The sequence below is a fragment of the Mesocricetus auratus genome, unplaced genomic scaffold, assembly GCF_017639785.1.
Source record: "Mesocricetus auratus isolate SY011 unplaced genomic scaffold, BCM_Maur_2.0 Super-Scaffold_100676, whole genome shotgun sequence".
NCBI classification, from domain to species: domain Eukaryota; kingdom Metazoa; phylum Chordata; class Mammalia; order Rodentia; family Cricetidae; genus Mesocricetus; species Mesocricetus auratus.
The window spans coordinates 133027122-133050781 of record NW_024429266.1 but is presented as its reverse complement, the minus strand read 5'-3'; the positions used below and the strand labels follow the sequence as shown (position 1 = coordinate 133050781).

Here is a 23660-nt window from a genome sequence, read left to right as displayed (position 1 = left end):
GCTCACAGAGATCCTTCTGTCTCTGTCTCAGGAGTGCTGGGGTTAAAGGCATGCGTTACCTCCACCACCACCTGGCTAAAACCTTATCCTTTAAAAAGAAAAATGCACACCTCTAATCCCAGATCCCAGCACTTGGAAGTCAGAGGCAGCTGGATCTCTGTGAATTCGAGGCCAGCCTTGCCTACAGGGAACTTTCAGGATAGCCAGGGCTACACACAGAAACCCCCGTCTTGAAAAACCAAAACCAAAAACCCTAAACAAAACAAAATGAAACACTGACTTTTGGGACTTCGAATGTAGCTCAGTGATTGAAGACATGTGTGAGTCATGAATTCAATTCCTGGTACCAAAAATAAAGTATTTTTGAGATGGGGAAACCATCTTGTATTTTCTGGGTAGGCCCAGTATGATCAATCATAAGACTGAAAGAAGAGGGGGAGGCATGAGGATGGTCTTTGAAAACACAAGGCATTCACCAGGGCAATGGTGGTACACACCTTTAACTCCAGCACTCAGGATGCAAGGGCAGGCTGATCTCGGTGAGTTCAAGGCCAGCCTGGTCTACACAGGTAGTTCCAGAGATACCCTGTCTCTAAAAATCAGCAAACAAAAAAGTAAAAAGTACAAAGTGTTCACAAGCCAAGGATTGCAGATAGATCTTAGAATCTGGAAAAAAGCAAGGGAAAGGACTCTTTTAGAGCTTCCAGCATCATGGCCTTAGTAGAGCTTAATTTTTAGCCCTTGGAATTCATCTCAGGTCTCTGGCCTATAGAACTGTGATAGTAAATTTATGGCCAAGCCACTGAGTTTGTGAGACTTGTTGCAGCAATAATAGGAAAACAAGAGAACTGTTTTTGTTTTTTCCCAATTTTAAGTTCTAGTTTAACAAATACCAGTAGATATAACCCATACAAATTGAAGCTCTTTGAAATTTTCAATAAATTTCTAAGGCCTTCTGTGTAACCCATAGTGATCCTCCTACCTCAACCAGCTGTAGGGCTGTTACTCTAGGTGTATGTGTAGCCAGTGTAGAGACAGCCACTGTGCAAGAGTCCTGAGGCCAAAAATTGAACAACCACTCTCTAAATGAGTCCTGTGTTTTTCTTTCTTTGTATTTTGGATCTTTCTCTTTCCTTCTTTTTCACCTTAGTTTTGCTTTTTAAAATTTTCTTTTTAAGAGACTTTACATAATCCATGCTGGCTCATCAACAGCGACTGTTATCCTTGCTGTCAGCTACATTTGAAGTAAGACCTCTTGAGCCCAAGAGTTCCTTGGGGATCTAGGGAGATCTTGTTGCAAAAATGGGGAGTTTGGACAGAACCGATTCCTGCAAGTTCTCTTCTAACCTCCATAAGCACGCGGTGGCATGCGTGGACCCAAACTTGCACGCACACAAAATAATTAGAATGGCTGCGGTTCAGGGTAAAACCTGGTATAAAGGCAGGTGCCTGACCTTGGCCACGCCTGTTCCCCTTGACTCCGCCTCCGCTGCGTTGCTGATCTTCTTGTTCTGGTTTGTGGCCCACAGCAGCCACCGTAGGCAGGTAGCAAGATGGCGGCGTCCGTCTTCACGGGTGCGCTGAGAGCCGCTTCAGGTCAGTACTCCACTGACGTCTTCCCAGGAAAAAGAACTGGCGCGGGAGGGAGTGGGCGTTTAGTTTGGAAGTTAACAGGGAAAGAAAACCCAGCAAGATGACTTGAGGTCGGAGGTTTGCTGCGAATGTTCTCCGCGCACACAAAGTAGTGAGCGCGACTCCTAGCACGGGGTCGTCTCCGCGGCCCGCGTCCACCGTGCCCTAGGAGCCGACCTGAGACTGAGGCAGAGGAGGCGAGGGTGGCACCCAGGATTACATTTGTCTGATTTAGAGGTTCACCCCGCCTTCCGCGACCTTTGACCTTGAGAGTCATGGAATTTCTCTGAATTTGGGGTTCTATAGAGGTAAAATGGAGCTCATCCTAAGCCCCTAAAGCATCGAAGCACACTGGTACTCTTGAGAACCGTGTGTAACTATCGAGAGACTGGCCAGATTCGTTTTGAAGTACGCCCCTCCGACGGGGAAATACAGGGATGACGGGAGAACCAGGCAGAAAATTAAAATTACTCATGTACGATAGAAGCGATTAGGAAGTTACTTACACAAGTTATACTGTAGGGATAAAATTCTGTGAGAGAACAGACAGAAGGCCAAGAAGAAAAAAAGTAACCGTATAAAATTTCCAGGCACTAGAGCTTGTAAGCTTTGTGAGTTATGAAATATGTATAATGGAAAGCTCATACGACATACATGAATGGTTTAGCTACTCTATAAAGTGGACATGTGTAACAGCAGTTCAAGACAAGTCCCTTTCCACCCACTGCATTGCCCAGTCATCTTTCGCTTGCCTGTTCTCTCCATAGCCACTTTAGCAACTATACCTTCAGCTCAATATTTTGTCTGGCTTTGCACTTTGCACTAATTTTTATGTAATGTATGTAGTGTAATGTCTGGTTGCCTTTTACTCAATGGGGTTTGTTTTTCATGAAACTTTTTCTGCTTTCTCACTGCTGTGTTTTCTTAGGTGACTATGTGTTCTCTATTCTGTCACTGATGGACACTTGAGTGCTTTTAGTCTGGGTGTCTCATTTAAGTAAGGGTCTCATATACCCCAGGATGGCCTTCTTGGCCTCTCAGTGCCGTGGTTACAGATGTGAACCAGGACACCTGGTTGGATGATGTTAGAGACAAACTTACTGGTATTAAATTCTGGTTTTCAAATGCAAGAATGTCTCTCTCTCTCTCTCTCTCTCTCTCTCTCTCTCTCTCTCTCTCTCTCTCCTCTCTCTCTCTCTCTCTCTCTCTCTCTCTGTGTGTGTGTGTGTGTGTGTGTGTGTGTGTGTGTGTGTGTGTGTGTGTCTAGCTGTGGAATTACTCAGTCAGAGGGCACATAGATAAACTCCTTTCTAAAGGAATGTGCTGATTTAGTCATTTTAGCAGTAGAGGCTCCTTAGCCTCCCTAATACTTAATGTTATCAGACCTGCGCTTTTAAAAAATATTTACTTACTAAATTTTACATTTATGAGTGTTTTGCCTAATTGTACTGCATGTGTGCATGGTGCCAGATCCTTTGGAACTGAAGTGGTGCTGGGAACTGAACCCTGGTCCTCTGCAAGAGTAACAAGTGCTCTTAACTGCTGAGCCATCTCTAACCCTCAGACCTGCACAATTTCACAAATCTAAAGGTTATGCAGTGGTATCCAGTGTCTTTTGATTAAAGGTTTTTATTTTTATTTACTTGGTATTAGTCCTTGAACCCTTTTATTTTAGAAACAGATGAGATAGATCATATGATTATTTTTGTTTGTGGGGGGGCAGTGCACACCACAGCAGCCTTATGGAGATCAGAGGATAACTTTTGGGAGTTGGTTCTCTTTCATCATGGGTTCTCAGGAGTGAACTCAGATTGTTGGGCTCTCACTGGCCCTCACTGTGACATTTAAGTTCCACTGAAAACATTTAAAAGAATGATGTGAGGAAATTTCTTTTTCCCAGTCTGGTCTTAAACTCTCAGTCCTGCTTAGCTTCCCAAGTGCTGAGAGCCCAGACGTTTCTGGCTTTCTCCAGCACATCGTTTATCTGCTGTTAGCACTGTTTTAAGTGTTTTCTCTGGGTCAAGTCCTCTTAAATTACTTCAATGTGTTATCTCATGTAATCTCCATAATTAGCTAATTCAAAGTTGAGGAAAATGAATATAAGGAGATTAAGTTAATTTGCTCCTGTTCACACTGCTAGGTAAATAGTAGAGCTAAAGTTAAAAGTAGTCTGATTCAAACACTGTCATTTACACACACCCCTTTGTTAGTGAAATCAACGAAGTGGACAGTGGATCACTGTTCAACTTGGCTATCAGATTAGGTAGAGTTTGTTTTTCGAGTTTTTTTGTTTGTTTTTGGGGTTTTTGTTTGTTTGTTTGTTTTGGTTTGGAGAAAAGGTCTCACGATGTGGCCCAGGTTAACCTGGAACATGCTATATATCTGTACACTTGGCTCGTACTTTGGTGCTCTGCCTCTGTCTCTGGTGTGCTGGGATTGCCCCCTCTACCCCCAGATCAAATTGTTGCTGGCATTTGTGTTCTGAAAGAGCATCTGGCCTTGAACTCTGGATCTCCTGCTACCACCTCCCAAGTATTGGACTTACCTGCGCGTGCTTCTAGGCCAAGCATCACTTTTTTCTTTTAAAACTAACCTTATTGGAGTAGAATTTACTATACTTTTACTTGCAGGTATGTTTGTGTGTGAGGGTGTGTATGCTGAAGACAGGCTTGGGTGTCACACTCAGGAGCAGTCCATCTTGTTTTTTCAGACTTGGTTTCTCTGGGATGTGACACTCACTGATTAGGCTGGCTGGCCAACAAACCCAGGGATCCACCTCTCTCTACCTCCCCAGTGTTGGAATTACAAGTATGCCCAGATTTTTACATGAATTCTGGGCATCAAACTCAGGCCCTTATGTTTGTATAGGAATCACTTTAACATCCAGGTCATTTCCCTAGCTCTAAAATACTCATTTTTATGCATCCAGTTTGATGACAAAAATCATCACCAAAATCATCACCGACCTTAAGACATTTCCATCATCTCATGAAACATTTTTAGCATGTGCGTTCTTGAGTCTCACATTAAAGCTGATTAGAAAGTGCTAGAGAAGTAAACCCTATGATCCTCTCTGATTTGCAGAGTAGCCTTAAGGGAGAGGATTAGCAAAGAAGATAGCCTCCAGTTCACATATCTCTGCCTTCTCAACTCTGCCTCCTGGCTGCCCAGCCTCGTTTCCACTGCCTGTCCCTGGGCATTTCTGCTGTGGTTGGGAAGCAGTGCACAGCCTCTGGCAGGCCTGACCCTGCTGTTCCCATCCATAGCTGTATTTGTTTCAGCACCAAAGCTTTTGCTAATGTTGTTTATTTGTCCTTCCCAAAGTGGGTCCTCCTCCTTCTTGGAGGTGTTTACTTTCTTGCTTTCCTTTCATTTTGTGTGTGCACATGGGTGGGCAGGTCTGCATGCCAATATGTGTGCACGTGGAGGCTTGACGTTAACGTTGAGTGTCTTCTGTGGCTCTTTGGCTCATTTTTGTGATGGGATGTCTCACTAAACCTGGATCTTTCTAGCAGGTGCCTGTCTCTTCTTCTGTCTTATCCCAGTATGCAGTGGTGCTATGTTCAGCTTTTGCTTGGCTGCTGGGGCTCCTAATTCAAGTTTTCATGCTTGCATGCCATCACCTAGTCCTTTCAAACAATTATTTTTATTATTTTAATTATGTGTATTGTGTGTGTGTGAGTGAGTGTGCAGATGCGCATGCGTGTGCACACGTGAGTGCAGGTGCTGGAGGGAGGCCAGAGTCAGCAGACCTCCTGGAGTTGTGGGCCTGGGAACAGACTCAGGTCTTTTGCAAGAGCAGTATTCACTTTTAACCACTGAGCCATCCCTGTAGCCCCTATTGATTTTTTTTTTGTTTGTTTGTTTGCCTTTGTTTTGTGTTTTGTATTTTTGAGGAAGGGTCTCATTCAGCTTAGGCTGACCTCAAACTTGCTCTGTCGCAAAGGATAGCCTTGAATTCCTGGTCCTCTTCTCTCCACTTTTCAGTGTTGAGATTACAGGTGAGGTCACTGCCAGCAGGTCTGTTACTGTCAGTGGAGCTGCTTTCCTCTGAGTCTTCTCTCCACTCTGACCATCCAACTGCCATGTCTCTGACGACCTGCTGCCGCATTGAATCTGGAGGGGCTGTCTCCCTGTGGTATAAAATTGGTGGGGGCAATAAATCTTACACATATCTTGTACCTCATTGCAGGGCATAGAGCTAAGACATGTCAACCTGGAGTATATGATGGTTGTAGAATTCTACATTTCGTAAAAAGCCATTGTGTATATAAAAATGGGTAATTTATCGTATGTAAGTTACATATCAATGAAGTTGGTGAAAGCTTTCTCTGTGTATCTAGGTTCTAGGTCTAACTTGGTTTCCAAGCAGTATAATATACGGGTGTGTATGTTAGAACATATTCAGTACATGGTCTTCTCTCTGTCTTTGCAGGACTATTACGTCCCCTGAATGTGTTGGCATCTTCAGCCTATCGGAGCTATGCCAAGAATGCCTGTCTGAATTCTGCACTGTGCACCATTCAGTTTAGACATATTCAGACACCGGCTGTTTCCTTTGCTCCAAGACTTATCACATCTGTCAGAAGCCTTACACATGGGCATACTGCAACAGTCTTTAATAGGTACGTCCAATTACATATTTAAATAATATTTATACAAAATTTTCTAAAGTATTTGTACCTAGGCTGGGCATGGAGCTCAGTGGTACAGTCGTTCTGCCCCATTGGTGAAGCCCTTTTTTCTTTCCCTATTACTGCAAAAGCCATAAAATATGGTCAAGGCATTTTAGATGTAGATAATCTTGCTCTGTTTGCGGTTTATGATCCACACTGCCTGACTGAGGAGGAAAATAGGGTTGGTATCCTAGTGCACAGAGCACTTCCTTCCCATCTTGCTGTGTAGTTTTGAACTTATAGTCACCCTCCTGGCTCAGTCTCCTGAGTGCTAGGATTATAGGCATGTACCGCCATGCCTGACTTTTTCAATATTTGTGGGTCTGGGGAAGGAACCTAGGGCCTTTTATGTGCTAGGTTAGTGCTCTGCTAGTGATATCTTCCTCCATTCCTGGGCTCGTTTCTGATGCTGTTCATGTGGTTTCCAGATGGAAGATGTCAGGCAAACCAGAGATCAAATGAGATGCTCAGCTTGTGTTGCTTGCTGTATGGTCGTCAGTCAGGTGGCAGATACTCAGTTAAGTACCCATAGGTACCCAGCACTGTATTTGCAGAAAGTGCACAGATAAACAAGCTGAAGTCCTCAAGGAGTTTATACTCAGGTAGTCAGATAGATAGGAGACTGTGTGGTTAAAAGAGAGTGGGATAAATTCTCTCTGAGTGGTTGAATAGGTGGGTTTTATTTTTGGTGTTAGGGAAATGGACCTAGAGTCTTGTATGTGCTAAACACAGGCTCTACCTCTCCTTGAAGAGGCAGATTTTAAAAGACTTGAAGTTGGGAAGGTTGCCATTCTCTGTGCTTAGTGTCACTTGAAGTAAAATGTGTTACAGGTCAGTTCCCTCCAGTGGAGCAGTGTAATGGGTCTTGTCCTTCCATCAGTCTGATTGCTACATTTTAAAAACTGTATTTAGAGTGGCTACATTGGTTCCCAGTGTCCTGAAGCCGCCTGTCAGAACTCTAACGTACTGCAGCGCACGGAAAGGCAAGAGGAAGACAGTCAAATCGGTGGTGCATCGGTTCCTCCGACTTCATTGTGGCCTCTGGCTAAGGAGAAAAGTGAGTCTTTATACTGTTACTGGTTGGAAGGCAGGAGGTCAAGGTGCATGCGCTCTCTCATCTCACTCGTAGCTCTTTCGTGTTGCCCTGAGGAGCCAGCTTTGCCGCACCTCTGTCCATCCTTGTGCAGAGAGAGGGCATAAATATGAATAAAGTACAGCGTAATTCAGAGTGGCAGAGCCTTCATAAAGCAGGTGCAGTCACTATTGGAAGGGCTGAGAGGATTATCCCCTATCTTAGAGACAACCCTACATTTGTAGATAAATGTGTGGATTAGAACTCAGCTCATTTCTCCATTGAGACAAGCATGTTGTTCCTAGTTAGCATGAGCTCAGGTGTGCAGAAGAAGCTGCACAGCAGTTCTGATGGTTCCTTTTGGACCATTAGAAATAGTTTTCCAGTTGGGCGTTGGTGGCGCACACCTTTAATCCCAGCACTTGGGAGGCAGAGGCAGGTGGATCTCTGTGAGTTCGAGACCAGCCTTGATCAATCAGAGAGAGTTCCAGGACAGGCTCCAAAAGAATACAGAAAAACCCTGTCTCGAAAAACCAAAAAAAGAAAGAAGAAAGAAAGAAAGAAAGAAAGAAAGAAAGAAAGAAAGAAAGAAAGAAAGAAAGAAATAGCTTTCCCTTTTATTATGCCATGTCCTTTAGTGTGACATGAGTGATTTTCTCTCCTTCATTTCTAGTAGTTCTTTTGTTTGTTTGTTTTTAGGTTTATTAATTTTATGTATGTTTGCCTGCATATGTGTATGTTCATGTGCATGCCTGGTGCCTGCAGAAGCTGGAAGAGGGTACTTGTTCTCCTGGAACTAGAGTTAAAGATGATTGTGAGCTGTTTTGTGGGTTCTCTGCAAGAATAGCGAGTGCTCTTAGTCCATGGGCCACCTCTCCAGCCCCTGTATGTCCCTGTTACTGGGCTCTGAACTCTTGGTCACTGTAGAAGTCCTGATAAACTCTTCAGCAGTACTTACCAGCTTGTGTCTTGTGCAGAAAGTCCTGCTTCATTAGAATCTTATTTTATATATTTACTTTGTTAAATGTATTATTATTAGGTAGGCAGCATACTGCAGCGTGCATTTGGAGGTCAGAGGGCAACTGTATGGAGTCCGTCTCTCCTTCTACCTTATATGGGTTTGGGAGCTTCTTTTCCTCCACCCTTATACCTGGGTTCCAAGAAATCTACTCAGGTCATCAGGCTTATGAGACAAGCACCTTTATTGCCTAAGCCATTTTGCCAGCTTTATCAAAATTTAACTTATAGAAAAACAAAAGTTGCCAGGCTGTGGTGGCGCACGCCTTTAATCCCAGCACTGAGGAGGTAAAGGCAAGCTGATCTCTGGGAGTTCAAAGCCAGCCTGGTCTACAGAGTGAGTTTCAGGACAGTCAAGGCTACACAAAGAAACCTTGTCTCACCGCCCCCCAAAAAAAAAAAGAAAGAAAGAAAAACAGAAGTCTGGGTGGGTTAACTCACACTGATTACAAAATCTGGAAGTATTTTCTGTGGCATGGTTTCATCCAGTGCCCCTTCCATTTCTGACCTAGAAACTAAGATTTCTAGTGATTTCCTGTTGCGAGTAATCTTAAAGGATGCTAGTGGTGATGACTAGGACCATAAATTAGGATTCTATAAATATGACATCCACAGCCACCTGTGGGATCAAAGGCATATGCCACCACACCCTGCTACCTTTGTGATTTTTAAAATGTCTTTGTAATGTTATCTCATAGGCTGGCTATAAGAAAAAATTATGGAAAAAGTCAACGGCAAGAAAAAAGCGCTTAAGAGAATTTGTGTTCTGCAACAAGACCCAGAGTAAACTCCTAGATAAAATGACCACATCTTTCTGGAAGAGGCGCAACTGGTATGCTGGTGATCCTTACCTGATGTACCATGATCGAACGAACCTGCGAGTATAGTTCAGATCTTTCACAGGTTCCCATCTGTGGAATGTGAATCTCTATGTACATGATATGTACATGATGTCCTTGCAGAAGTGAGTATGTGATACACTGTAAACTGTACCAACTGATTGACAAACAGAATACCACCATTGTGCTTAAAAGTTCATGCATTAAATATTCCCAGAGTTGGTCGTGGAACTAAAAGTTATTTATTTTATGCATTATTTCCAAAAATGGTAATGGCTTTCTTCATTCCCATTAGTTGCAAGGAATCTCGAGTGAGGAAAAACATGAAAAGACACACAGTGGATTTTTGTGGGGCTGAGATTGCATCCAGGACCTTGCACATACCAAACAGACATCCTGTGTGCCTGTCCTCAATATGATGCATGATACATTTCAAGAATAAGTACCTTGGAACTCAGGAACCACCTCAGAGTTTGATCTCCTACCTGAGACTTTCCCACCCCAGCTCTGGGAAGGGCAGGAGATGATGGGGTTTTATGCCTCGGCTCTGCCATGTATGTATGTGACTCTTGCCATCACTTCTTATCTTTCAGTTCCTTTTAACATTACAGCCCTCAGCTCTTGTCTTCTCCTGTCTCTAATTGCCAAGGGACTCTTAAATGGGCCGGCTTGCCTTTTCATCGTAAACCTTAACCCATGCCTGTAAAGATAAGCAGCACACTTGATGAGGGTAAAGGTAACTGTTTATTGTGGCAAGTACTTACAAGAGAAAACTGGCACCAAGGTGAGTCAGCAGCTTTCCGCTACAGGACTAAAAGCTGGAAAGAGAGCCTGAGTCTCTCCTGCATCACCTTTTATTACCACATCAGTTCGCGCCTCTAGCCACGCCCAAAGTGGGCATGGTTAGCAGCACAGTCCTGATATCTCTTCCTACACATGCAATGTAGAGCTTGCCTGTTTTGGGGTCAAAATCCTACCCAGGCCCTCCTGGTTGTATTAGCAGGTTCATGTGGAGTGGAAAAGCAGTTGTGAGCAGTTTTGTGTGGAGATGACGCAGAGTAGCAGTGTGGTTCATCTTGTGTCTTGGGTTCTTTGTGTTTATGACAGTTATCATTCGTTTTATTCTAACAGTAGCTTTGGAGCCTGTCCTGGCACTTAGTTTGTAGACCAGACTGGCCTCAAATCACAGAGATCCGCCTGTCTCTGCCTCCCAAGTACGGGGATTAAAGGTGTGTATCACCACCTCCCAGTGTAACAGGATACTTTTCATAAAAGTAAATCACCTTTCCACATATCCTTGAAACACACAACTATATAATAAACTCTTTCTGCCCAGTTTTTCTTTCCAACTTTAATTTTTATTTTTATGTATATAAGTGTTTTGCCTGCATGTACTTGTGTGCACCAGGTGGCTGCCTGGTGCCCTTGGAGCCAGAAGAAGATTGTTCGTCCCCTGGCACTGGAATTACACATGGTTGTGAGTCACTATTGAACTCGGGTCCTCTGTAAAAACAACCAGGGGCTCTTAACTACTGAACTGCCTCTCTCGCCCTCTGCCCAACTTTTCAAATGCACTGTATTTCTAAGTTTATCTACTTGGCTGGGCGGTGGTGGCGCATGTCTTTAATCCCAGCACTTGGAAGGCAGAGGCAGGCGGATCTCTGTAAGTTCAAGACCAGCCTGGTCTACAACAGCTAGTTCCAGGACAACCTCCAAAGTCACAGAGAAACCCTGCCTTCAAAACAAAACAAAAGTTTATCTACTTGAGATTTCTTATTTTCATTTGTTAGGATAGGCTTTTTTCAGAATTCTCTAAAAGCACATTGTGGTAACCAAGGGGATAAGTAGTATCTGTTACTGGATGAGACTGGTAAGCTGCCTTATGCTGGAGGGCAACAATATCACTCGTTTTAGAAATGGCAAAAGACTATGGCCACACCACCCTGAATGCCCATGATGTGTCTGCTCTCAGAAGCTAAGCAGGGTCAGGTCCCTTAGTACTTGGATGGGAAAAAGGATGCAAGAGTTACATATTATTTACTTACAGAATGGCAAGTGATGGCTACAGTCCAAGATAGCAACTCTTAGCTCCCCTGTTAGAATTATCTGGAAACATTTTCAAACAAAGCAGCTTGCCAAGTTGAAAACTCCCATTAAGTAGACTTATGAATGAATTACTGTTTGAAACCTTGGATGATAACATGAAATTCCTCCATTTAGTGGGATAAGATACTCAGTTGAAGTTCTGTGGCATGTCAGGCCAGGAATTTGAGGACCAGTCATTGAAGCCAGTGCTTGTGTTCATTAAATGGAGAGACGTAGGGTGACGTGAAACTAGAATGCCGGATATGTGTGTATTTGGGAACCACATGTGCACTTGAGCACCTCATACCCCAAATGGCTTCTGTTCTGGCGGCTCTTCCTGTCTGTGGTCACACTCCGGAGGTGGCAGAAGCTGAGTACTGTGGAGCTTTTGCATTTCCTGACCTGCACAGCTCCTGCTTCCAGACATCTGTGGCACTGGGAAGAGCTGGTGCTGCAGAAACTAGAAGGAAGACACTGCACAGCCTCATAACTTCTCTGGAGTCAGTGTGGATGATCGGGTCTTTGTTATGTGGCCTCAGCGCCTTGACTTCCCGACTGTGGCCAAGGAAGGCTAGGCAGGGAAGGACCAGCAACCACAGGCTGAGGTGCATGGGGAGTTTCATCCATACAGCTTTTGTTTGTGGGTAGGGGAGCTTTTCACAGAGCTGAGTTTTTAGTTTGACAGTAAAGAGGGCCTGCCTAAATGATGTTCAAGTATATGTACACTTGTTTATTTACATGTAATTAATTAAACACTTGCTGTATTTCAGTATGTCTGCTGGGCCTCATGCTAGCCTTATAAAGGAGCTACCATTTATCCCTGATATAAACTGGAGGCAACTAAAGCATAGAGAGGCTTAAATAAAACACAGCTTATGCACCCTAGAACCCCTGTTTAACTATTTGGGATCTTGTGTGCTTCCTTTGATTTTCTAACAAGATAGGACAGCTCAGGTCTTAATCAGCAAATGACTGTGGTCTGACACTAGTAGTAAGTACTTCATAACTCTACCAATTCAATTCTGAAGTTGTGTGACTTTGCTTTCTACTTGTCAACCCTGCAGGTGTGTGGCCCTGGCTCAGTAAATAAGTCAATGAATGGATTACTAGCCTTTCTTCCCATCTCTTCTCCTGTTTTCTGCCCTCTGACTCTACTGTTTGTTTTCCAGTCTGTACTATAAAAACAGTGAAAACAACCGTGATTAACGCTGATGGTTGAAAGTCCTCTCTGACCTCCCAGTGAAGCTGCAGGGAGCCTGCTGTCTTATTGTTGGTTTTTGAGATAATCTTGCTTAGCTGGAGCTGGCCTTACATTCATGTGTAACCTCTGATCCTCCTGTCTCTACCTCTGAGTTCTGGGATGGATGATAGGGGTGTGCTGTCACATCTTGTTTATGTGGTGCTGAATACACCTTCTGTACGAGCACTCTATGACAGCTAAGGCCCTGGTGCCTGATGCTCATGGTTTAAAGGCAAGGGATGCAGAGTGTTAAGGGCATCTTTACCATCCACAGTGGCTCTGCACATGCACAAGCCTGTTCTAACCTGCAGAGCTACTCCATATCTGCAGGTGAAGAAACAAGAAGGAAACGGCTACCCAGAGGAACTTCTCATGTTTTTACAGGTACCCAGTTTCCACTAAAGCAGTAGGACACCTTAAGGTTAATAATTGGATGATCAGCTGAACTTGTGAAACGTACATCAGTGACATTTTTCCTCCCAGTCATCTGTTATAGTGGGGAAGTTTCCAAGCTAGGGAGTAGTTAAACACTCAGTTTCTAACCCTTGTTACCTTCCACACTTTATTATTTATAATTTTTACTTTTGTATTTTTCAGACAGGGTCTCATGTCCCAGGCCTGCCTCAGTCTCTATATAGCTGAGAAACCCCTGAACTTCTGATCTTCCTGCTCTGCCTATTGAGCAGGTGTGTCCCTTGTTTATGTGGTACTAGGGATAGGACCCAGGGCTTTGTGCATATTAGTTGGGCACTCTGCCAACTGAACTACATCCTAGACCCTCCCGCACTGAAAACATTCTATGGCAGTTTACTGTAATAGAGGGGGCCGTGTGCGCCACAGCATGCACATGGAGGTCAGATGACAACTTGCAGGACTATCTTCTTCCCTTTGTACCGGGTCCCAGGGTTTGTTGTTTTGTTTTGTTTTTCAAGACAGGGTTTCTCTGTGTAGCCCTGGCTGTCCTGGAACTTGCTCTGTAGATCAGGCTATCCTCTAACTCAGAGTTGGACAGCCTCTGCTTCCCAAGTGCTTGAATTAAAGGCAGACACTACCACTGCCTGGTGTGTACCAGGGTTTAAATTCAAATCATCAGGCTTGTTGGCAAATACTTTTACTTACCAGCCCAACCCACATTTTGAAAAAGTTATTTTGGGGTTGCTGAGATGGTACAGTGGTTAAGAGTGCTAAGAGAACCCAAGTTTGATTCCCAGAACCTACATCTGGTGGTGTACAACTACTGTAATTCATCTCCAAGGGGTCTGGTACACTCTTCTGGACTCCTCGGGTACCTGCACTCTTGTGTATAGGCATGCACATGTACATGATTTGCTGAGAACCAGGCCAATCCAAGGCTTTCTGAGAGGCCCCGCCCAGTGAAAGGACAAAAGGAACCTGGTTCTGTGTCCTTGCCCAGGGGTAGACTTGACAAAGGCTGGCCTAGAGCTAGGGTTAAGCCCTTAAAGGAGTTAAGGGTTTGGTTTCTAGGAACTTGGTCTTTTCCCTTGAGGAAACTTGAGTTACCGGTCCCAAGGCTGCTGTGTGCTGGCTCTGTGGTGACTTGAGATACCCTGTATTCCCTTTGTGCAGCAGTGCCTGATCAGCTTCCTGCTGGCTTCATCCCGTCTGTGATGGCTTTCTGATGACTCCACCCCCTTCCCACCTCCCCAAAAACTATGTGCAGTATATAAGATGCTGTACTTCTTGGTAAACTTGTCTGGGATAAGACATAGCTTGTGCCGGGCGTTGGTGGCGCACGCCTTTAATCCCAGCACTCGGGAGGCAGAGGCAGGCAGATCTCTGTGAGTTCGAGACCAGCCTGGACTACTAAGTGAGTTCCAGGACAGCCTCCAAAGCCACAGAGAAACCCTGTCTCGAAAAGCCAAAAAAAAAAAAAAAAAAAAAAAAAAAGACATAGCTTGTACATGACCTCCAACCCCAGCTTTTATTTTCCTTATCTTCTTATCTTCTGGTACTCCCTCTTAGGATCACTGAGGAATGGCTTGCTGGTCTAGGTCAGTATGGTTTAAAAACCACCAAAATAATAAACTTTTTTTTAAGTATTTCCTCTTTTCTCATAAGCCCAACATTACAATTTTTTTTAAAGAAAAATGTTAAGACTTTATTCAAGGTATTATCAGGCATTATAACAAAACAGCAGAGCTTCAGCCTTTGGAATACTGCAGTTTACATCCCTTAGAGACACGGTCCAGTATACTATTTAATTATAGCTCATTCTAGAGGCTTCAGAAATAAACTAGAGGAAGTGTGCACAGTCACAATGGAGAACATCACTTCTGGGTGTCACTGTCCGAAGGTGAAGCACATCTTTTGCCACTTCAGATACTGTGCAAGGAAAACTGGGAAGGCTACACAACGGTTGTGGTGAGAAGCACTCTTAACACAAACACATGGACGGTTTACCAGAAAACAGACATATCAAAGGCCAGCAGAGTGAGCAAGCTATTCACAGTCAGGAGACATTATCTTCAGCAATGGAGCCTGTGCTCCAAGGCAAGGAACTCAACGCTAAGACAAGTGCAGACCTTCAAGCTAGCACTTGTAAACAGCCTGTGTCTAAGTCAGCAAAGTAGAAACATCCATTTCTCTTCTCTAGACAGCACCACACACTGCACAGACAGGGGTATTCACATCATGTCAGTCCACGTACAAATGCACAGCTTGTCAGAAAAGTAAACACAGTTTTCGAGAAACAAGACAGCTGCGCTCGGCTGTATAGCAGGTGTGTTTAAGAGAGGAGGTAACCCCCTAGTCAACACTTGAAGGAGAAGTAGTTACACTTACAGTGAGACAACAGTTTAGATACCTGTGATTTTAAAATCTCGAAGTAATACAGTATGTCTGAGGAGTGCTGCAAACAGTTTTGGCATAGCTGAGTACAAACTTGAGAGCCTAACATGTTATGACTTCCCGTTGTAATATGTGAAAATCTAATAGGACTGGAACTCTGCTCCTAAAGCCGTTTATTATTTGGGGGTGGGGTGGGGAGCTGCAAAGCTGCTTCTCTCAGGCTTTTCTGCACCTGTTTCTCTTCATCCCAGATACACCCAACTGACAGGTTTACATTTTACAGGCTATCATTTCGCTTGTCTGGAGCTGTTGCGTGAGCTTGACGAGGACAGATGTTTTCTTACCGAATTCAGATGGGTGTGGGCCACAGGCAGACTATTTGACCTCCCGGTCATCAGCTTTTGAGTTAGTTCCCTAGGGTTAGTTCTAAATTGCAGAATCACTTTTGGAGAATTTCACTAGGTGTATCTGGCAGCAATGAACTTCAATTAAAACCCTCTGTGAAGTGGCCAAGGTCCAGCTAATGTAGACCGGCAATCTCCCAGTGCATGTTTGTGTAGCTCAGTAACGGAGCGCTCTGTAATTGAGCCTGTGTGCAGTTATTGGCAGTTCTATGTGGTATACAACACTACTTCTCTAGTCTTCAGAGCATAGCTATGAAGAAACACAATCCAAATATAAGTAACTGGGTTGTGACCACTGCATGCATTACATGGAAAGAAAACACCGACTCTAAGCACGAATAGACTAGCCTTACAATTTGACTCAGCTCTCAGAGGGACGGGCAGCTCCCTAGACCACACCATGAAGACATGGAGTAAACATGAGTGTCAGTCCATCCTGTTCATCTGCCACGCAAGCCAGAGGGGAGCAAGAGCCACAGCTGCCTGTGGATCTCAGCCTCAGTCCACCCCAGATCCTGCCTTCTGATGGTTATGTGAGCACAAAGCCTACTTCTAGCCTTTTCTCTTTGCTTAGTGTTCTCTGAAACAAGGCGCTCAGATGTAGGCTCTTCCTCCTGGAGAAATCAGCCACAGCACTGGTCCCTGAAGGGGAAATATTCTTGCCAAGTGTTTCTGAGATACTTGGAATTCTTCCAGCGTTGAGTCTCCATGCCCCGCAAACGGTTCTGCTAAGGGTGAGACGTCTGCCTGCCTGAGGCAGGTCCAGTGTCCCCGGAAGGGCTCAGAAACTTCTGATCTTGAACCCCCTTCCCTGACTCAGCAACCTTCCTTCCTGTGGCTGAGACTCCGTGTTCCTGGCTCAGCTCTGCTGTGCGGGTTGCACAGCCACTTGAAGAACGTGGGCCATCTTCCGGCAGGAGTAGGCATGCCCTACTGGCACTGGCTTTGTAAGCAGGTGGAAGACATTGTCTGGAATCAAAATGTTTGTCTACATTTCTGGTTTTTGCAGCTCTCTCACCAGAACCTCTGGCAGCCCTTGCGGGTTCATTACATTAAGCTAAAAGCCGTAAATATATACATAATAGTCCGATGTATTAGTACCAAGAACAACAAAAAGTTTTTTAAAAAGATCACTTCGTTTGCATTTACAGGACTAAAAACTATGCAACAAATAAATTACAAACGTCCATCTCAGCAGCAGGGTAAGAGTGCCTATATATCTAAAAACATTGTGGCCACAATGACAATCCAACTGCAGAAGATTACTGACCCCGGAAGACGGAAAGGTCACCCTCCACCACCACCTTTTCCCTTTAGCCTCTCCCCCGGGAACAAAAAGGAAGGAACAGAAAATTGTCAAAGGCGAAGAGGGGAGCGAACAAAGGCCATGTCTGTGAGGCTGCACACAGGAAGCACACCTAGCCTGCGCACTTCCGCGTTACTAGTGACTAGCTCTTTAAGGCAGAGGAGAGACGTCTGTGGATCCGGTGCTGTTGGCTCATCTCACTCACGTGGTTTCAGTGGCCAAGGATGAGGTACTTTTCTTCCTGAAGCGGGATCGAAGGATTCTAGGCGGTGCCTGGTAGAGAGAGCAAAGAAAGGGCATCCTCCATGTGGCTTACGGGGTGGAATCTTGGGGGACAGCATCTGGGGAAGGGATACTGAGACATCATCTCCTTTGGTCAGCTTCCCCTAGTGTATAGAGCTGGGGTCCCCACAACAGGAATCAGTTACTGGAGTCCCACCCTTGTGAGGTGAGATTGAGCCGAGCCCGTGTAAAGGCCATCACGGGTTCCTGAGTCCAATGGGAAGGGCTGTGCAGAATGGCATGCCTTCCTTGTTTCAAATGAGTTGAGCCAGAGACAGCTCCAGCCCTTTGATTATTTCTGTATTTCCTCTGGGAACTTTTCTGGTGTATGCATCTGGATTCCAGGCTTCATTCTGGGCGTGAAACCTTTTACTATCCAGCAAGCCACACCACCAAGACCAACACCACCTCATCCATCTCCCCAACGATGACTACAGGGACTATTTCTTTCAGGGGAGGCACAAACCACAGGAGGCATTGCGACTGAAATAAAGAAAAGGGATGACTCGCCGGGCGTTGGTGGCGCACGCCTTTAATCCCAGCACTTGGGAGGCAGAGGCAGGAGGATCTCTGAGTTCGAGGCCAGCCTGGTCTACAGAGCAAGTTCCAGGACAGGCTCCAAGACAATACAGAGAAACCCTGTCTCGAAAAAAAGAAAGAAGAGGGATGACTCTCCTAGCATGCCACCCGATAGGGTTCACAGAGCTGGCCCCAATCTGCTGTCCACAGCCCAAGCTTCTCTGTGAGGACAGAGGACTTCTCTCCACTGTACTGTCATACCCCGGTCCTTTATGACTGGAAGCCCTGTTCCCCTTCCTCTGCCTTGTACTAGTCCCCCTGAGCACCAGCTCAAGTCACTTGTCTGGGAGACCCCTTGACTCTAACCTGCCTGGCCACACACAGCCACCTTTGTCTCTCATAGTGGCCTGGTTAGTGTTGTTTGCTCATTTGAGATTGGTCTTTCTAAGTAACTCAAGGTGGCCATGAGATTGTTTTGTAGCGAGGCTGGCATCAAACTTGTGATCCTCCTGCTTCAGCCTCCCAAGTAAGCTAAGATTACAGATGGGCTCCACACCTGGCTAAATGTTTGTTTCCCTCCCATACTGGAGCATTGAACCCAGGGTTCATACATTGTTAAACAATCAATCACTTTACCCATGAGATACGTTTTGTATATGCCCCACAGCAGAGGACTTTGTACGCAGGCCCAGGGAGTGGGATATTTGCACATGGCCCCTCACTGCCCACCAGGCTGAAGTGAGGCCTTTGTCCCTCTCATCACCATCTCTTGGTGACTGACTAGCCCAGTGCAAGGTAAGCACCCAAGTGGGGAATAGGTTCAGTGCCCCCGGAGCCCCCAGGCCATGGCTTCACTGGACATAGGCTGAGACAGTGGCAATAAAAACCTCCCCCTTTTAGGCACCTGTTTCTTGGACATTATAGTATGCAGGGGAGCCATGTGCAAAGCTTTAAACAGAACCACAGCTAGGTGTGGTGCACACCTGTGAGCGAGGTACTCAGGAGATGGAGGCTGGAGGATCAAGGGTTTGTGATCTACTACAGAGAGAGATTGAGGCCAGCTTGAGCTACACAGTGAGACTCTGTTTTAAAAAAACGGCCAGGTGGTGGGTGCACACACCTTTAATCCCAGCACTTGAGAGGCAGAGGCAGCCTTGTAAGTTGGAGACCAGCCTTGTCTACAGAGCAAGTCCCTGACAGCTTGGGCTACATGGAGAAACCCTGTCTTCAAAACAAGCAAAACAAACAAACAAAGCATAATCCCTGGGCCCTGGGATATTTAGATTGAACTCTCCCCATCTCAGACTCTGAGGCCAAATAGGACTAGTCCAGTACCCAGAACTTATCCATACCAGCTGGCTAGGGACACAGCTCAGTGGCAGAATGCTTACCTAGCATGTATGGGAGGCCCTGGTTTGATCCACAGCACTGGAGAAGGGGTGGGGAAATAATATGTGAGAGATGAAATGATCCGCCGTGGGCAGAGTGAAGGAAGTCCTACAGCTGAGGTGACTGTAGCTTTCATCTTGGAGTGAAGGAGAAAGCTAGGCTGCCATGCTTGTCAAGGGGAATGTTTCTGGACATCTCATCTGGTTCTCAGGATTGTAACAGGAATCATGATTTTTCACAATGGACCCTCAGGTCAGAGAGCTCAGTACATAAGGAACCAGAGAGGAACCCAGTGGCTTTGTCCTGAGCCCATGACTAGCAACTCTCCACTTGTGTCACAGAACAGCCCACGAGTGCCAGGCATGGTCCTACTGCTGCCAAACCATCTACATCCCAACTGACCATAATGCCAAGCTTATTGTTTTCTGGTAACTTTAAAGAACTGTAGTGCTGGAGAAATGGCTCATCTGGTGAGGCCCTTACTGATTTTCATCCCTAGAACTGATTCCACACCCCCCCACACACACATATCCCGTGGCAGGTAGCTAGAGGCTACCTGGTGCCTTGCCCTACCTATTTGATAGGGAAGTCATTTTTCCCCGTAGCACTCAGAGAATGTTGAGTATCACAAGTGACACCATTCTCAGGACCCCCAGATCTCCAGTGCAAACACATGATCCAGCCCACACCTCCAGACACCATGTACCTCCAGGGGCAACTCCGTCCTCCTCGGTGCCTTATACTTGTACATGAACTCCAACAGGTCCTCCTCCTCCTCGTCAGAAAACGCCAGTGGGCTTTGGACCTGGTGGGGCTCCCACGACTTCACACCACCCTCATTCACATCTCCCTCAACCACTTAATGTCCATCTAACAGAGGAGACAAAGTACAGCAGAGGGGAGAGGGTCAGCATGGAAAGGAGCAAGGGAGGCAGGAAGGGCAAGGTTAGGTACACCGCACCAGCAACCTGTTAGAACAGTCAGGGGCCCGGGTCTGGAGGAGCTCCGCTGTCTTTAGGGGGCCAGGGGGCGGGTGAAGGTGTAACTGGGAGACTCGGCAGCATGTGTATATATAATCAACTGTAGGCTCAGAAGCCACCGAACAGCTCCCAGGAGGATGGGAAGGGGACGCTCTGAGACTTGTCAAGCCCTGATGCTTAGACCCATGAGTTGACACGGGAGGAGTGCCTGGGAAGACTCTTCTCAAAACAAAACAAAACAAAAAAAAAACAAGAGCTGTGCTCCTGAGGAGTGATGCCTGGCTTTCTAAACTGTATGCACAGGTGTTGACCCTGCAGGCAGTACCCCTGTGCATGCAGTGCCAGGCATTCTGTAAGAGTCAGGGTGTAAGACGGCAAGAGACCTCAAGGGATAACTTGGAGCTGCGCTGCACAGAGTTTTCATTTCAAAGGACCCCGGTGCTAGATAGCAGAGGGCCCTCATTTTTATACAAAATCTGAATGTTTTAACTGTCACCCAACCCCCACATGACAGCAAGATTCCTATTTCAGTCTAACTTGAGTGAACTATAAGCAAAGCTCCAGAATTAACTTGGCCCATTGAATGCAGCCATGTTACTGAGCCAGGATGTTCTAGCTTAGTTAGTATGTAAATTACTCTGCCCATGCCCAGACATGGCATCCACAGACATGTCTTTCTATTCTTTGTATGCTGTCATCACCCAGAATCACAGAAGGTAGCGCTAGAGGGCCCACACCTCATCTGGTTCCACCACTCTGACGTCTGCAGACAGAAACCTGAGCTCTTTCTAGGTTACCCTGCTACTGCTCCTAAAACACAGTCAGCCACAGAACTGGCTCCATCTGTCAGCGGAGGGTTGGTTGCTCTGCAAACGCAGCCAGTATGAACTAAAACTAAAGCCAGCAACTATGAGCTTCTCCAGTTTGCGCTGCTGTGCTCCACGGCAGCCAGCAGAGGGCAGCATGAGAACACATGTGCCGTCAGCAGGCCTGGCAGAGCGGAGCAGTGGGTGGAGAGCCAGCTGCTCAGCCAGTTCGTCAGGGCCTGACATCATAAATTTGCCCTTTCTTCGCTTTGTGTTTCTCTCAGTCTGTTGACTCCAAGTTAAGTTGTTTTCTTGTCCCTTCACTGCCTAAATCGGCTTGTTGAACTAGAGGACAGTAACTCCATGATACTTCTTGAAAACTCAGGCCCTCCAGAGCCTCCTTGCTCCGGGCCCCCAGTAATGTTTATAGTCTGTACCCTGCAGCCCCTGGCATGTGCCCTGGTTCTCTTGTCAGCCACCCTGTCTCGGCTCAGCAGTGAGGTAGTGGGGTTGTGGCTACTCATCCCTTATATCCCCCAGCCTCTGAGGACCGGCATTCAGCCTTACTGCTAAATGGAGGCCTGTTGCTGCCTCAAAGATCTCATCTCTGCTCTGCACTGGGACATGACACGCCAACCAGGACATTCCTCCAGACACAGACTGCTCCTGGCAGGAAGCATAAGGTCCAGGCCTACCCAGGACCCAAACAAAGCACCCAGGCCAAGGTAAAAATGCAGAAGCGTCCTGGCCACCCATCAGAAACCTTCATCCTGAGGATGGGGCTGCGCACTGGCTGAGGTTAGGCCTCGAACAGGTGTGTGCTGCTCCCCTTAAACCCTGTTTCCAGGGCATTCCCTGTACCAATCGTCATGGGCATCAGAAGATAACCCAGAGACACAGCAGGATCCTTGGGTATCTAACTACTGGGTCTGCCCACCAGAATGCACTGAGGCTGTGCATCCAAACCACACGTTAACCACAATAATGATAAACACCTCCTGAGCTGGGCACGCATGTGAGTAATCCTAATAATTGCCTTGCGCCACACAGTAAGTTCCAAGACAGTCTGGGTTGCAGTGTGGGGACCCTGTCTCAGGACAAAAGCAAAATGAAACAAGCAAAAATCCAATACCCATCTCAGTACTGAAACTGTTAACAGGGCATTGTACATGCTCTCCACTGCAACCTTGAACGAGGACTCTATTTTGAAAAGAAGTGATCCTGTGACTCCTAGGAGCGGAGGTCATTCTAGACATACGGGCAGCAGGAGTAGAAGCCAGCCCTGATCTGGGCAGAGACTGGGAGCAAAGGAGGCCAGAGTGGGTGGTTGGGGGACAGAAATAGCTTCAGATGGAAGCCATACAGAACCCCACCTAGAAAACAGCCCAACTATTAGGATGGTCCCTGTGCATCTGTCACGTGTGTTGTTGGTATTTATTTAGTGTTCTGGAAATCAAATCCACAGCTTTGCACACACACTGACCTACCAGTAAGCAGAGTCCCTAGCCCCTTATTTGTATATTGTCTCTCTCTCGGGATGGAAAATAAACATGGACAAGCCACATTCCCAAGCTCTGGTGCACTGTGGACACTGGCTAGCTGTGCTTCCCTCTCCAGAGGTTGTGAGGAGGTCCCGTCTTCGCTGCTCCATGACCAGGTGGCTGCGCTAGAATATTCTCCTGATCTATCTCCTGGTCATATCCCCCAATTTCCATCTTTTCCTCACTTTGAGTCACCGTTTCACATATATTTCCTTCACATTCCTTTCCTTTTTGGAACAAGCAGCAGAGTAAATAAGACACAAGCCACTCCGAACTTGGCCACACTGAGGGGTGGCACCAGTTTGAGGGACAGGGCATGAAACGTAGGAGTGTGCCTACATATTTGCATAGACTTGTGACCCAATATGTGCTCAGCCTTGGCGATGGACCGGGATCCTGAGAACTTGTGTGGGTACAGGCTCTCCCGTAAGAGGCCAGGCCACACCCCTCCCAGTCCTTCAGCAATAGCAGCCCAGGCCTGGAGCCCACTGGGCTGTCATGGGTGTGTCAGGGTTGTGGTTTCTACTTAAGGACAGGGGTTCCTATTGTCTTCCACAACAGGGGACATGCATGTGTTAGTGTCAGGCTCAGCACTGAAGGATGGGAATGAGGGGCTGGGAAGTCTAAGCCCTTCAAAGACCTGAACAGATCTGCCAGTCCCAAGCCCTGAGTCACCCACCCACAGCACAGCACGACACCCAGGTTAGCATCCATCCCACACGACACACATTAGTGATGCAAGGCAGCGAATGTGTTGCAAGGACATGCCTATCTGAGCACTTACATCCAGGTTCCCAGCAGTGGCCAAGGAGAGAGCAAAGAAAAATCTGTTAGAGAAGGGACTTTGGAATGAAACTCACGCATACTTAGGTGTATGCCCAGCATACTTGATTTTAAAAAGAGGCTTGACACACGCCTTTCTGACTGAGGGACAAGGAGGGCGGGAAAGGTGGTGGACAGGGATAATAAGAGAAACATCTACAAAGAGACAGAAATATGCAGGAAACTGACAGGCAGAATGAAGCCGAGGTAGGGAGAGAACATTCTAGCGTCTGGGAGGCACA

At 46.2% G+C, this 23660-nt stretch overlaps 2 protein-coding genes across 3 annotated transcripts in view; one reads left to right on the top strand and one right to left on the bottom strand.

Moving 5' to 3' along the window:
• Window positions 1-1475: 1475 nt before the first annotated feature.
• On the top strand, window positions 1476-9467 carry Mrpl35 (mitochondrial ribosomal protein L35). Its single transcript, XM_005076085.4, has 4 exons — window positions 1476-1596; window positions 6068-6257; window positions 7221-7365; window positions 9096-9467. Exons 1-4 carry the CDS (start codon window positions 1554-1556, stop codon window positions 9282-9284), a joined length of 567 nt encoding a protein of 188 aa, XP_005076142.1. The 5' UTR covers window positions 1476-1553; the 3' UTR covers window positions 9285-9467.
• Window positions 9468-14653: 5186 nt separating this feature from the next.
• The window catches only part of Reep1 (receptor accessory protein 1), a 101792-nt gene continuing 92785 nt past the window's right edge, over window positions 14654-23660 (bottom strand). Inside the window, exons 8-9 of one of the 2 annotated variants that reach the window (XM_040737809.1) lie at window positions 19976-20127; window positions 14654-17352 (exon numbers count right to left, since the gene is read on the bottom strand). In XM_040737809.1, the coding sequence (XP_040593743.1) occupies window positions 17281-17352; window positions 19976-20127 (224 nt within the window). In that variant the 3' untranslated portion in view covers window positions 14654-17280. The remainder of the gene's footprint in view (window positions 17353-19975; window positions 20128-23660) is intronic. The other variant, XM_040737810.1, reaches the window with a different exon arrangement.

Coding starts and splice junctions, on each gene's coding strand:
- Mrpl35 (XM_005076085.4), top strand. CDS start 1,554: ATGGCGGCGTCCGTCTTCACGGGTGCGCTGAGAGCCGCTTCAG. Junction 1,597..6,067: donor TGCGCTGAGAGCCGCTTCAG/GTCAGTACTCCA, acceptor CTGTCTTTGCAG/GACTATTACGTCCCCTGAAT. Junction 7,366..9,095: donor GCCTCTGGCTAAGGAGAAAA/GTGAGTCTTTAT, acceptor GTTATCTCATAG/GCTGGCTATAAGAAAAAATT.